This window comes from Capricornis sumatraensis, chromosome 1, assembly GCF_032405125.1.
Source record: "Capricornis sumatraensis isolate serow.1 chromosome 1, serow.2, whole genome shotgun sequence".
Classification (NCBI taxonomy): domain Eukaryota; kingdom Metazoa; phylum Chordata; class Mammalia; order Artiodactyla; family Bovidae; genus Capricornis; species Capricornis sumatraensis.
The window spans coordinates 245567531-245582258 of record NC_091069.1 but is presented as its reverse complement, the minus strand read 5'-3'; the positions used below and the strand labels follow the sequence as shown (position 1 = coordinate 245582258).

Below are 14728 nucleotides of genomic sequence, written 5' to 3'. Positions count from 1 at the left end.
CCAGAAAGATTCTGCATGCTGCAGGGTAGCTAAGCCCATGCACCACAACTACTGAGCCTGTGCCCTAGGGCCTGTGTTCCACAAGAGAGCCCACTGCAGTGAGAAGCCTGCCCACCACCCCTAGAGGGTAGCCCTGACTCCCTGCAACTTAGAAAGAGACTGCAGCAACAAAGACCCAGTGTAGCCTAAAACTCAACTTAAAAAAAAAAAATTAAAAGGAACATTTACTTTGAATGTTCAGGCTCTGTATGAACTAATTAAAATCAACTATTTGAACCTCTGTTAGTTGAGATCATCATAGAATTATTCCATGTCTCTGGTCTTTTCTCTCTCTCTCTCTTTTTGCAGGATTTTGCTTATCAACCTGGGTGTTTCTTTTGAGTTTCTTTTTTTTACGTATTTTTAATGCTGTCTTGTTTCTAGAAACTTCATATATTGACAAAGCATGTGGATTTTTAAAACTATATTTTGATATCTTATAGTCTACATTTGTCATTGTGCTGCTGGAGCCACTAACCATTGGGGGTTAGACTGATGGGTGAAGTCAAATCTGGATGAGAACTTATACTAGTTACATGGTATTATTGATCAAAATGATTTTTGCATTTTAATAATACCTTGTACAAAGTGAAATGTGAGTGAATAAATAATATATATTAAAATATTAATTTGACTACAAAAGACAACATAAATTAAAAAATAATTAAATTGATTTATTAATTAATTTAAATAAGTCATTTACTCTGCTTATTATTAGCACAAATATTTACTCTCATTCAAAAATACAAAAAAAAAAAAAAGAGGAAAATTGGCATCTAGATGAATAAATCTGTCTCCAGCCTGCTCTACCACAAGAGCTATAAGTCAGCCCCAGCAACAGCAAATGCTTAAGGCCTATTTGGGTGTGGAGCAGCTGTAAAATTGTGACGCTTTTTACATAGGACATAATCTAATGAAAGACAGTACAAAGTAGAAACTAAATTTTAAGCATACGGATTTCCATCCCACAGCAGTCTCTCACCTTATTTTTAACAAGGAGAGAAATTTCCTCAGAGGAGTCTACTTCAACATTTTGGAACAAAATAATGTTCATTCTCTTCAAAACGCCTCTTTTTGTTACCAGGGTAACCAGAAAAGAGCCGTCTGCCAGAGTTCCCGTGAGCCACCAGAGACTGCATTCCCCAGTGACACCAACAGGCTTAGCCGCAAAATCGATAGGCAGACTTAGGCGGAGGAAAAGTTAAGGCTACTCCAAGCTGACAGCCAGCATTGTCCTTAATTAAGAAAACAGCACAGAGAAGGGCCCTCCTGGTGGCACAGGAGCAATACTGGCTGCAAGCAAAGCACACAGAGAAGCACACACACAGAGGGGCGAGACGCCAGCCAAACCTTACGAGGAAGGGAAAAAAATTGCTATCAGACACTGAGATGGGACAGGTGAGCAGAGAAACGCTTCAGACCTACCTGGTGAACACGTCAAGGGGCTGGACCAGCTCTTGGAGAACAGACACTCAGCATCAGGAGGCAAGATTACAGTCACAGGCTTTGCACGTAGCAGTCATGGCTGCGAATCAATCAGTACAGGAGAAGCAGAGGCAGCCACTCCCTCCAGCGTGGACACGTGCAGAGGGCACTGGGGTGGCGAATTTATTTGTCTGCCTCGAGATCCCTACACACGTGGACAGCAGCGACACTTAAACAAGGCTTGGGAGACTAAGGTACACACAGTGGTGCGAATAATACAAAATAGGACATAACGAGGCAGTCAGTGTCACTGGAAAACATGGACCAAAACAATCGATGCAACAAAAAGCATCCATCCCGGCGGACACAGAAAAGTTCTGCGGAGGCTCCAGGACTACACCCCGCCCCCGCTACAGACAGACTGAGCCAGCCTGTACATGGAGAGACTAGAAACGAAGAAATCCACTCCTTGGGACAATATATTTCTTATTCAGCTTTATTTGTATGGTTGTTCTCTGGAAAGTTCTTCATCTTCAAAGCGAATTCTGAGAAAAGTAGCATAAGGCACTTTTGTCTTATCACAAAGAGAAGTTCTATATTTTGTAATTTTTTTTTTTCAGGGTATTGGTGAGAAGGACTATTCATGCAAAGCAAAAAAAAAAAAATTAAGCAAAGGCCACAAATGTCAGGCCCGTGAAGGTATGTGAGTGCTGTCTTCACATTTGATTTCATGTCGATATGATTAAGTAAATACATGTGTGGAGATCTAATCGCATCATGTCATACAATTCCCCAGTGAACCCTGGACATCCCGACAGAGGTGTGCTAGCTTCAGGCCAAAGCGTTTCGTTGAATTCAGTTTGTGGGGAGACAGATGAAATGGTGCTTCATGGTTTGGGTTTCCTAAAAGAAAGGGAAGATATTAGGGAGATGAAAATGAAAGAGAGACAGAGAATGTTTACCACAAACTTAATTATTTATCAAGAGAAGTGAAGTGAAAGTCGCTCAGTCATGTCTAACTCTTTGCAGCCCCATGGACTGCAGCCTGCCAGGCTCCTCTCTGTCCATGGAATTCTCCAGGCCAGAATACTGGAATGAGTTGCCATTTTCTTCTCCAGTCAAGAGTTGAACTGCCTTTTATTCTAGAAACTACTACTCATCAAGGGCAAAGAAAGGAAATTAAATTTTTCTTGTGGAAAACTAGCCGAGGTTTATATCCTTTCTCTGTACTAACCTATCAAACATCAGAAGGAAGCTGGCATCTTCCATTACAGTTTCCCCATTGCATTTTCATGAAAAATGGAAAGACTGAATTTACAGCCTAGTCCTAGGGGTCGGGGGGAAGCAGGGGAAGAGCAAGCAGGGGTAATTGAAATGATCCACAGCTACACTAGAGACAGTATGGAGCAGCACCCCGTTAGGAGACAGGACTCAGTCTCAGACTACAGACTGTTTCTCCTGGGCCTCAATTTAGCATCAATTTCAAATATAAGAAATGAGAAGTCTTTCGTAGTTCCATTCACGGCCATATTCTCCCTAGGACCATTTCTTCCAGCAAAATGCCTGGCATATCCATGAGCTATGAGATGGTGTGCTTTTAGACGCCGAATGGTTTGCCCATTTCATGTTGCATTTTCAAGGACATAGGATCTCTCTGGGGGTCAGGGATGCAATTTAGGAAAGCGATTCATGCCTTCGCTGCCAGGCATTTTGACCTCACGACAAACGTCCATGAATTAAATTCCAAACTAGAAGTCATCGGTTGCTGTTGTTCAGTCACTAAGTCATGTCCAGCTGTTTGCAACTCCATGGACTGCAGCACGCCAGGCTTCCCTGTCCTTCACCAACTCCCAAAGCTTGCTCAGATTCATGTCCATTGAGTCTGTGATGCCATTCAACCATCTCATCATCAGAGAAACAGGTAAAATGGCCTTGCCATAGGTTTTCTTTTTTAAATCAGTCTATAGAGCCATCTGGCTACTGAAGGATTCTCTCTCAGCTGTGTCATTTCATATCAATATTTTTTATAATTATCACATTAAATTGAATAATTTTAAAAGACTTTACAATCAGAGTGAATAGAAATGAACTTAACTGTATTTATGAGTCTTTTACTGTTGGGGGGGAAGGTTGCTATAAATATCAGCATATTTTCCTTTCCTATCATTCTTCAGATAGAATTCTAAAAGTAAACTTGCCAGTCTTCATTTTTTTCAAAATTGAGTCCCAATCCATTCCTAAGGGAATTAGGACATGGGATTGGGGACATTAATCAGACTGACAACAGACTCCTCAATTGTAACTTTTTTCTTCTATTTAGAAGAAAATTAAAAATAAAGAAATGAGATCGCTTCCAAATTGATCATCATTTGGCCCTAAAGTGGAGGTCTGTGTGGTCACAAAATGAAAGAAAGCCCCTGGGAAAGCATAGATGATGGGCTAGATTTGCTTCCCTGAGGCTCAGACAGTAAAGAATCTGTCTGCAATGTGGGAAACCTGGATTCAATCCCTGGGTCAGGAATATCCCCTGGAGATGGGAATGGCAACCCACTCCATATTCTTGTCTGGATAATCCCATGGACAGAGGAGCCTGGAGGGCTACAGTCTATGGGTTTGCAAAGAGTTGGACAATACTTTGGCCACCTGATGCGAAGAGCTGACTCATTGGAAAAGACCCTGATGCTGGTAAAGATTGAGGGCAGTAGGAGAAGGGGACAACAGGGGATGAGATGGTTGGATGGCATCACCGACTCAATGGACATGGCTTTGGGTAGACTCCGGGAGTTGGTGATGGACAGGGAGGCCTGGTGTGCTGCGGTTCATGGGGTCACAAAGAGTTGGACACAACTGAGCAACTGAACTGAACTGAACTGAACTGAACTGAGTGACTAACACTTTCACTTTCAGATTTGCTTTGTAATTTGAATAAAGGAGTAATGAAACTTCCATAGTCCCAATAATACCATGTGATGGCTGCTCCCACCAGCTCCAAGATTTCTTAAAAATACATCCATTTTTTTTTAATCAGCATTTTATGTTTAAGTGTAAGTATATTAAAAGGGGAAATATATACTATTCAAATCGGTCTTTGGTGCACAGAGCGGAGCCTTCTGTTAGCTGATATTTATAAGCACTGGAGTTTCTTTTCCTGTCTACAGTGTCTTTTGTCTGCCCTTCACTAGACAGGCTCCAAGAGTGACTGCAGACCTTAACTGAAGACTTGTTGTGTGTCCAGCGCTCACTCTCTCATCCTCTATTTCTTCCTGCTCCCTTGATATCAGTTCAGTTCAGTTCAGTCGCTTAGTTGTGTCCTACTCTTTGCGATCCCATGAATTGCAGCATCCCCTGATATCAATAGCCACCAAATTGGTCTTACCTGCTTCAGTGGAGACATGGTACAGACAGAAAGGAGACTACAATTTTTTTTTTTTTTAATGAACAAGAACCCTTAGGGTACCAGAGAAAATTGTGAGCCTCACTGCCCTAGAGAATAAATAGTTACCCTCAAATCTGTTGGCAAGGTCAAATCATGTCAATAGAAACATAATGTTCACATTTGCTAAAAGTCTGTTATACCAGATACTTTTATAGCTCTTAATGACCTTATCATCTTTTCTGTATAGCCCACAACATTTGAGTATTTTCTCTGTGTCCTCAATACCCACTTTCAGTATCTTACTAATATAATACATTTAGGGTTACCTGCTGAAGCCGAAGCTCCAATACTTTAACCACCTGATACCAAGAGTCAACTCATTGAAAAAGACCCTGATGCTGGGAAAGATTGAGGGCAGGAGGAGAAGGGGACGACAGAGGATGAGATGGTTGGATGGCATCACTGACTCGATGGAGATGAGTTTGAGCAAGCTCTGGGCGTTGGTGATGGACAGGGAGGCCTGGCGTGCTGCAGTCCATGGGGTCGCAAACAGTCAGACACAACTGAGCGACTGAACAACAACAAAAGGGTTAACTTACCGAACTATTAAGAACCACATAACTCTTTTTCATTGTCAATAGAAGTATAAAATTACAAGGGAGTAAGCATACTTGTCAAAGATATCTAAAGTGACTTCACCATATTCCAAACTGTTTCTACATGAGTGCTCTGGCTAATATTGTATAAGTGGATGTTTTGATATAAATCAATGAATAGTAATATCAAGTACTTATCATTGAATCTGGCAATATTTTTTTTTCATGAGCAGCCAGCTTTGGGGTTTTTTTAGGCTGTATTGATAATTTATCATCATTGTTATGAACATCAATTGTAAATTCCCCCACAGATGTGTAAAGGAGTTCATGTGATAGATGCTGAGAACAGAATACTCCCTGTGCTTTCACTTAAATACAGAGGAAGAAGGAGCAACAGGTGCAACACAAACTTCCTCACCTGACAGTCACACTTTTTACTAGAAATCGTATCAACCACAGCCTTCCTTGCCCTGGTGCCCAAGAAATGGGTCCAGGAGAATTAACCAGCCTGCCGGCTCCAAGAAGGGGCAGCCCAGGGCCTTGAGAAGACAGACAAACCGATCAAATTGGAATCCACCTCCATCACTAGGTGAAATGTGGTCTAGATGGCAGACAGTAGTAAACAGGCCTTCAACCCCAGAATGATGTGGCTACCTGGACAAGTGGAAAAGCAGAGCATGAGCAGGCTTAAGACTCCTCGTCCTCGTCTCCTTCTCCTTCTTCTTCTCCTGGTTCCTCTTCTTCTTCAGCTTCCTCTCCCTCTGCTTCCCCTTCTGCTCCCTCTGCGGCTACTTCTCTAGTCTTCAACGAAAATCACACCGTTACGGAAAAGTGTAAGGTCAACAGATACAGTGAGGAAGAGTGTAAAACATCAGACTAGAGGTCAGGGCCTCCCCCAGCCCATCCAACACACACACACACAACACACCCACACCACACATACAACACAGACACCCACCACACATACACACCCCACATATATACCCCACACACACAACACACACAAACACCCGCCACACATACACACCCCACATATACACCCTCCACACACACAACACAGACACCCGCCACACATACACACCCCACATATACACCCACCACACACACAACACAGACACCCGCCACACATACACACCCCACACATACACCCAGCACACACAACACAGACACCCGCCACACATACACACCCCACATATATACCCACCACACACACAACACACACACCTGCCACACATACACACCCCACATATATACCCCACACACACAACACACACATACACCCGCCACACATACACACCCCACATATACACCCTCCACACACACAACACAGACACCCGCCACACATACACACCCCACATATACACCCTCCACACACACAACACAGACACCCGCCACATATACACACCCCACATATACACCCAGCACACATACAACACAGACACCCGCCACACATACACACCCCACATATACACCCACCACACACAATACAGACACCCGCCACACATACACACCCCACATATACACCCACCACACACAACACAGACACCCGCCACACATACACACCCCACATATATACCCCACACACACAACACACACAAACACCCGCCACACATACACACCCCACATATATACCCACCACACACACAACACACACACCTGCCACACATACACACCCCACATATATACCCCACACACACAACACACACAAACACCTGCCACACATACACACCCCACATATACACCCACATCACACACACAACACACACACCTGCCACACATACACACCCCACATATATACCCACCACACACACAACACAGACACCCGCCACACATACACACCCCACATATACACCCACATCACACACACAACACACACACCTGCCACACATACACACCCCACATATACATCCACCACACACACAACACAGACACCCGCCACACATACACACCCCACATATACACCCTCCACACACACAACACAGACACCCGCCACACATACACACCCCATGTATACACCCACCACACACACAACACAGACACCCCCACACATACACACCCCACATATATACCCACCACACACATATACAAGCCCAACACATACACACACCACACACATACCCCACACACACCACACACATATTCTCCCACACACTCCCTGCACATACACCTACCCCACACACATACACACCCAACACACACACAGAACACACATACCCCACACATACACACCTCACACACACACTCACCACACACATACACCCACCACACACACACCCAACATACACAAACCACCACACACTCAACACACAACACACACATACCCTCCCAACATACCCAACACATACACCCACCACACACACACCCAACATACACAAACCACCACACACTCAATACACAACACACACACCCTCCCAACACACCCCACACATACACCCGACACACACACACACCCCACACATACATCCACCACATACACACACACACAGACATCATCTTCCTCAACAGAGACCCTTCACTCTGGGATGGTTCTGCTGGCAATACATTAATTCTAATGAGTTTCATGATTCCTCTTAAGCATATAGTCTTTACTTGTATTAACAGATTGTTCTAAGACAATTACCTTTAAAAATTCAGAAAGCAGTTGGAAGAATAAAATACAAAAAGAATCTCAGCAAATAGAATTTTATCAGAATTTTTTTTTAATTTTTATTTTTACTTTATTTTGCTTTACAATACTGTATTGGTTTTGCCATACATTGACATGAATCCACCACGGGTGTACATGAGTTCCCAATCCTGAACCCCCCTCCCACCTCCCACCCCATATCATCTCTCTGGATCTTCCCCGTGCACCAGCCCCAAGCATCCTGTATCCTGTATCGAACATAGACTGGCGATTCGTTTCTTACATGATAGTATACATGTCAGAATTTTGATGAAGGTTTTAAACATGGAAGCTGGCTATATTTTGTTATACTAAGTAATTTATTGAATCCAAAGTTATCAGCAACTTACATATATAATCTGAAACTATTTGCAAATTAATAATCTTTTTGTCTTATTTTTATACATAAAAATGGGATTTTTTAAAATGGAAGCTTGCCTAGCAAGAGAGAAATGAAAATTTATTATTGGAAAGATATAATATACAGGTAATAAAAAGTCACTGTATAGAATAGGCTAAAAATAACTTTTAGGTCTAATAATAGGGATGAGTTTGATAAAATAATATTAACATAATGAAACAGATCTATATTTACCATCCTCATAAAATATATAGCTTAATTACATGAATAAAAGGAGATTACAAAAAAAACAAACCATCCCCATAAAATATATAGCTTAATTACATGAATAAAAGGAGATTACAAAAAAATATAGCTTAATTACATGAATAAAAGTAGATTACAAAAAAATATATAGCTTAATTACATGAATAAAAGTAGATTATAAACAACCATCCCCATAAAATATATAGCTTAATTACATGAATAAAAGTAGATCACAAAAAAAAAAGTAGGTTACAGAAGAGTATCCACGAGGTTTGATAAGTATGTGTGTGCATGTGTATGAGTGTGTAACTAGTGGGTCTCTTGGGGTAATGGGGTTATAAACTTATTAGTTTCTGTTTTTCTCTGTATTACTAAACTTTCTATAAATGTCATGAATTATTTGCAATTTTAAATATCAGCAAAAGTTTTGGGGAGGAGTTCCTTATGACAGGGGACCTTCTTTAATGTGAATGACCTTCCACTGAAATACCTAGATAATACATGTGACTTTTGGTAAATATTCTATCTTTCCTTGAGTTTTCCATTTTAATTTAGCTCTCTGATTAGCATTTGTACTTTTTAATTAATTTTTATTGGAATATAGCTGCTATTTCTTTGCCTTTCCCGTGGTTGGTGTTTTCCTTCACGGGTACAGGAAGGATGGCAGAGAGAAAGGCTCTGCCCCAAACAGTTGGAGGCTCTGATCAGCTGTTTTTACCTCTGAGTGATCCCTCATTCCTTTCAATCCTGAATCCCCACAATGAAGATGCATTATCAACTCCACAGACATGAGTCTGAGCAAACTCTGGGAGATAATGAAGGACAGGAAAGCCTGGCTTGCTACAGTCCCTGGGGTCGAAAACAGCTGGACACAACAAAGCAACTGAACAACAAAAGCAATTACGAGCACCAAAACAGTAGGAGTTGTTGCCCTTGACCTCTACTTGGCAACCCTTGGGTCACTTAGAACCTATGTTCTCAGCCTTGACAGACCATCAGAATCACCTGAAGAGCTTCTCAAAACAATCTACTGGGCTCCAACTCAAGGCTTCTGAGCTTATAGATCTGGGGCCAGGCCTGAAGACGTGCATTTGTAGTGGTTCCCAGGTGAGGCAGCTGCTTCTGCTCTGGAAACCCTCTTTGAGAACCTCTGCTGAAGCCTGGACTTCCCTGGTGGCTCAGACGGTAAAGAATCTGCCTGCAACGCAGAAGCCTGTGTTCGCTTTCAAATAACACTGGCTGATGAAGGCATGGTGAGTGCTTACAAGTAGGTTTGGTATCACCACCCACCAAAGTCGTCATTTACCAGACTGGGTTATGTTTGTTCCCATGCTGGTATATCCAAGTCAGTCTTATTGTAATTATACAACTTGAATAAATATCATAGGGACTTCCCTGGGGTGCAGTGGTTAAGACTTTGCCTTCCAGTTCTGGGGGTACGGGTTCAATTCCTAGTCGAGAAGCTAAGATCACACGTGCCTTGAGGCCAAAAAAACAGAACATAAGACAAAAGCAATATTGTAAAAAATTCAGTAAAGACTTTAAAAATGGTACACATCAAAAAATCTTTAAAAAAAAATAAGCACCATGGAATCCAATGAAATATGAACATGAAAAGAACTTTTTTCCCATGTAAAGTTAATGGAACACTTTGAAAAGACCAACATATGTCTGTCATCAAATGAAGTGTCGAAAAGCTTGGGTGGTAAGGAGGACTCATGAAACCCAAAGGGAAAGAAACAAAAGCTGGAATTTCTAGACAGACTACTGATTATGTTAGAAAGACAGTGGGTAAATCTAGTCATTGGACTATTTTTTAAAGAAGCAATTTTTGTCCTGCATCCAAAAACTTGGCACATTTGTATATTTGTATGTGTATATAAATACACATGTGTATTTAAATACACATCTGTATATTTCAAGTTAAAATAAATGTTTAAGGTCTCTACATTTTTGTGATTTAACATTTTAATTAAATTCTTCATTTGTTCAAATAACTCCCAGCTCCAAAAGTGAGATATGAGGTCTCCCTAGGAATGTTGGTTATTATTTGAGCATAGATCCTGTAAACAAACATGTTGGCCAGCCCAATAATAGTTTAAATTATATGTTACAGAGGATATATTTTATTCCTTTAAATTTTATCCTTAATATCACTAATATTGTTTTATAACTTCTTTCATTGTTTTAAATGTATTTGTATCCTCAGTACTCAATTATTTTCTTACTTTGTGCAACTCTTTTTTTATTATTATTATTATTTTATTTGCCTGCTCTGGCTCTTAGTTGTGGTGCCCCGGCTCAGTAATTACTGCATAGCATAGGGAATTCTACTCAATATTTTATAAGAACATGTAAGGGAAAAGAATCACACATGAATCACTTTGTTACACATCTGAAACTAACATAAAACTGTAAATCAATTATGTTCCCCCCCCCAAAAAAAAACCACATACACACAAATAGTAATGCTCCCCCTGGATAGATTCACACTAGAAATCCTGGAACCACGTGGTTACTTACCAATGTCACAGGTCTTCCAGACACTAAATGATGAGTTGCATGTTTAAACCTCCTGGTATCTAAGGTACATACCACGGTGCAAGACTACAATTAAGACTCAGTATTATCCACTGTCTTAACATTGGTAAAATTGGGAAGACTTACAATGGCCTGACCACTGGCTCCCCTCCCCCTCTGCTCCCACAAATTAGGTCTCTCACCCAAGCAGCCCTCAGTATCAAGGGACCAGATGCAGTGCCTGCTTTCACCCCAGAATTACTCAATCAGGCCAACCTTGCCCCCCATGTGGACTCGGGGACACCCACCCTCTTGATTCTACACAACCTGCCTCCCAGAGCCCTGGTTGTTCACACTGTTCCCAAGTGACCCTACCCCGTGTGGCCCTGCACTGTGTGAATGACCTCATCCCCTGGGCTTGGAGAACATGTGAATAATAAACCCTGTCCATACCTGTGGCTATTTCATGTCAATGTATGGCAAACATCACCACAATATTGTAAAGTCATTATCCTCCAGTTAAAATTAATTAATTTTAATTAAGAAAATAAAATAAGCCCTGTCCATCTCACTTGTCCAGTTGTGTGTCTGCCATTCCCATAACCAGAAGGAGGGAATTCCTCACTGACCAACAAGGTAAATAGGAGGCAGTAACACCAGTAAGAACCACACAAGCGGCATAAATGGTGCGCTATTCAATGGGGTGGGAAGGAAGAAGGGAGAAGACATCACCACTGAAGGATTTGGTCCAGCCTGCCCTGACTTCATTGATGATACCTTCACCACAAGAGGTGAAGGGTTCAGAGCCCCTATTTCTTCATTCACCTCCAAATCTATCTCCAACTTATTTTATTTCTTTTCTTGGCAGGCTAAAGGAAACCTACATTCACTTTCTGGGAATGTGGGTCGAGTCAGCTTCTCTGTATCATGAACATGGTGAAATATTGGGAAAGCTGCAATTCTCTCACCTAAAAGATGCTTCTGTTAAGCACAACACAACTGTGAAATATGCTACTGTACCTCTTCCGCTGCTGTCTCTCCATCTTCTTCCTTAAATCCACAAACAGAAATTAAATAAAAACATAAATTCACATAAGTTTTAAGTTGAATCTAAAAATTAAGCAAACTATATAGCCAATACTTGGTAATAACTGTAAATGGAAAGCAACTTTTAAAATTGCATAAAAATTTAAAACTATAAAAAATTTTAGTTAAAAAAATAAATAGAAATTAAGCAAGCTATAATAAATGCATGTTTACCAAAATGAAGAATATCAATTTATTGAGAAACATCAATAGCAAAGATATGATAACTGAGCAATGCCTACTTATTTCATGCATTTTATTTTGAGTCCTTGGAATATTATAAAATCAAAGACATATTTTCATCATTCTTACTCCTAAGAAAATACAACTAATTAGTAATTCTGCTTGATTATAAGTTTAATACTGTTCTATATCCAAAGCATATTGCACACCTATAGAGCTATCAAGGAAAATTCAGACTATATATGTAAGCAACTAGAAAATTTGAACAAAATTATGTCTTTTCTGCTTTTATGGCCTATTAAGTATGCCTTACTTCAGTTCTGAACCAATTAATAAAAGTAGATCAAAACTTTATCCTCCATCAGAACAAATAACATTTCTAAACCATTTAAACACTGAATCCTGGCTAAAGAAAGAAACTTAAAGTTAAGAAATTATAAAGCCATTTCCAGGCTCAAACAGGTCTCCACTCTGCCAATGCATGGAAGTTTCTATTTCCCTGGGATCAAAGTAGGAAAACCAGGCAATACTTCCTAAAATTGCAAAGAAATAAGAACCTTGACATCCTTTCCCAGAATGGCCCTCTGACGAGCCTTTCTGGGGCCAGAGTATTACAATGGCTTTAATTGGGCAGGAAGATCTGGTTCTAAAGAGTAGTCCCTAAACATTCCTGCTGCTGCTGCTGCTGCTGCTGCTGCTGCTGCTGCTAAGTCACTTCAGTCGTGTCCGACTCTGTGTGACCCCATAGACGGCAGCCCACCAGGCTCCCCCATCCTTGGAATTCTCTAGGCAAGAACACTGGAGTGGGTTGCCATTTCCTTCTCCAATGCATGAAAGTGAAAAGTGAAAGTGAAGTCACTCAGTCATGTCTGACTCTTAGCGACCCCATGGAATGCAGCCTACCAGGCTCCTCCATCCACGGTATTTTCCAGACAAGAGTACTGGAGTGGGTGCCATTGCCTTCTCCGCTAAACATTCCCAATGCCTTTCAAAGCAGGCAGTGAGCTCATGGAATTCTGGACCAAAGGAGTTGAAAGCAACCTCATAATTACCTAAATCCTCTTACTCAGTCTCTTCTTTGGACAAATGAGGACACAAAGACCACAGAGTTAAGTAATTAGACAAAAATCAGAAGCCAAGTAACACAATCAGGACTTACTCTGAGACTCTTTGTTGTTGTTGTTGTTCAGTCACTAAGCGTGTCCAACTCTCTGTGGCCCAGTGGACTGCAGCACACCAGGCTTCCCTGTCCTTCGCTATCTCCCAGAGTTTGCTCAAATCATGTCCATTGAGTCGGTGATGCCTTCCAACCATCTCATCCTTTGTCGCCCCCTTCTCCTGTTTCCTAACTTAATGTTCTTCCTACTCCACCAGGCTACCTCTCAAGATTATCACAGAAGGCAAGGCATGGAGGGCCTGCCATATGGCCACCTTCTCTGGCCCAACCTCAAGTTCTTGGCCAGCTCCAGAACAATATTCTCAGATTTCTGATGCTGGCAAAGAAAGTACAGAAAGCCTGATCCAGCTGGCTTAAGCTGAGTCAACCCAAGAGTTGTCCCAGTACGGGGAATCTCTAAACTGAAGCTGGCAACACAGCAAGTCTTATAAAGTTCAGGAAAAGAGAGTCCTGCACTTGTTGCAGAATCCGAGTGTTGGTTTTTCAGCAATGTGTTGAATATTAAATGTCTTTGATATTGTCTACCTCTGCCAATGCCTTGTCTTTCCTTCACCATGACTGCCATCTTCTCTCACCAAGATTACATCACCTCTAGTCTTCCTTATCTCCAAGTAACTCTCCACACTATAGCCAGAGATATCTTTCTAAAAGACCATCCCAGGGACTTCCCTGGTGGTCCAATGGTTGGGAATCTGCCTGCTAAAGCAGGGGACACAGCTTCCATCCCTGGTTCTGGAAGCTCCCACATGCTTCAGGGCAACTAAACCCGTGCACCACAACTGCTGAGCCTGAGCTCTAGAGCCTGTGCTGAGCAACAAGAGAAGTCACTACGATGAGAACCCTGTGCACTGCAATTAGAGAGTAGCCCCTGCTAACTAGAACTAGAGAGAGCCCACACCCAGCAAGAAGACATAGTGCAGTCAAAAAATAATTAATTAATTTAAAAAAGACAATCCACCTCGTGTCTAAAACCCTCGATCTTCTCATGATAAATCCATAATCTTTAGAATGGTTGAGAGGCCGTCATGATCTGGCTCCTGCTCATCTTTCTAGT

At 41.5% G+C, this 14728-nt stretch overlaps 1 protein-coding gene across 3 annotated transcripts in view; it reads right to left on the bottom strand.

Moving 5' to 3' along the window:
* Window positions 1-1973: 1973 nt before the first annotated feature.
* The window catches only part of SH3BGR (SH3 domain binding glutamate rich protein), an 86466-nt gene continuing 73711 nt past the window's right edge, over window positions 1974-14728 (bottom strand). For all 3 annotated transcript variants that reach the window (XM_068969806.1, XM_068969788.1, XM_068969798.1), the window contains 3 exons: window positions 12249-12278; window positions 6091-6237; window positions 1974-2367 (listed from right to left, as the gene is read on the bottom strand). In XM_068969806.1, coding sequence (XP_068825907.1) covers window positions 6124-6237; window positions 12249-12278 — 144 coding nt within the window. In that variant the 3' untranslated portion in view covers window positions 1974-2367; window positions 6091-6123. The remainder of the gene's footprint in view (window positions 2368-6090; window positions 6238-12248; window positions 12279-14728) is intronic.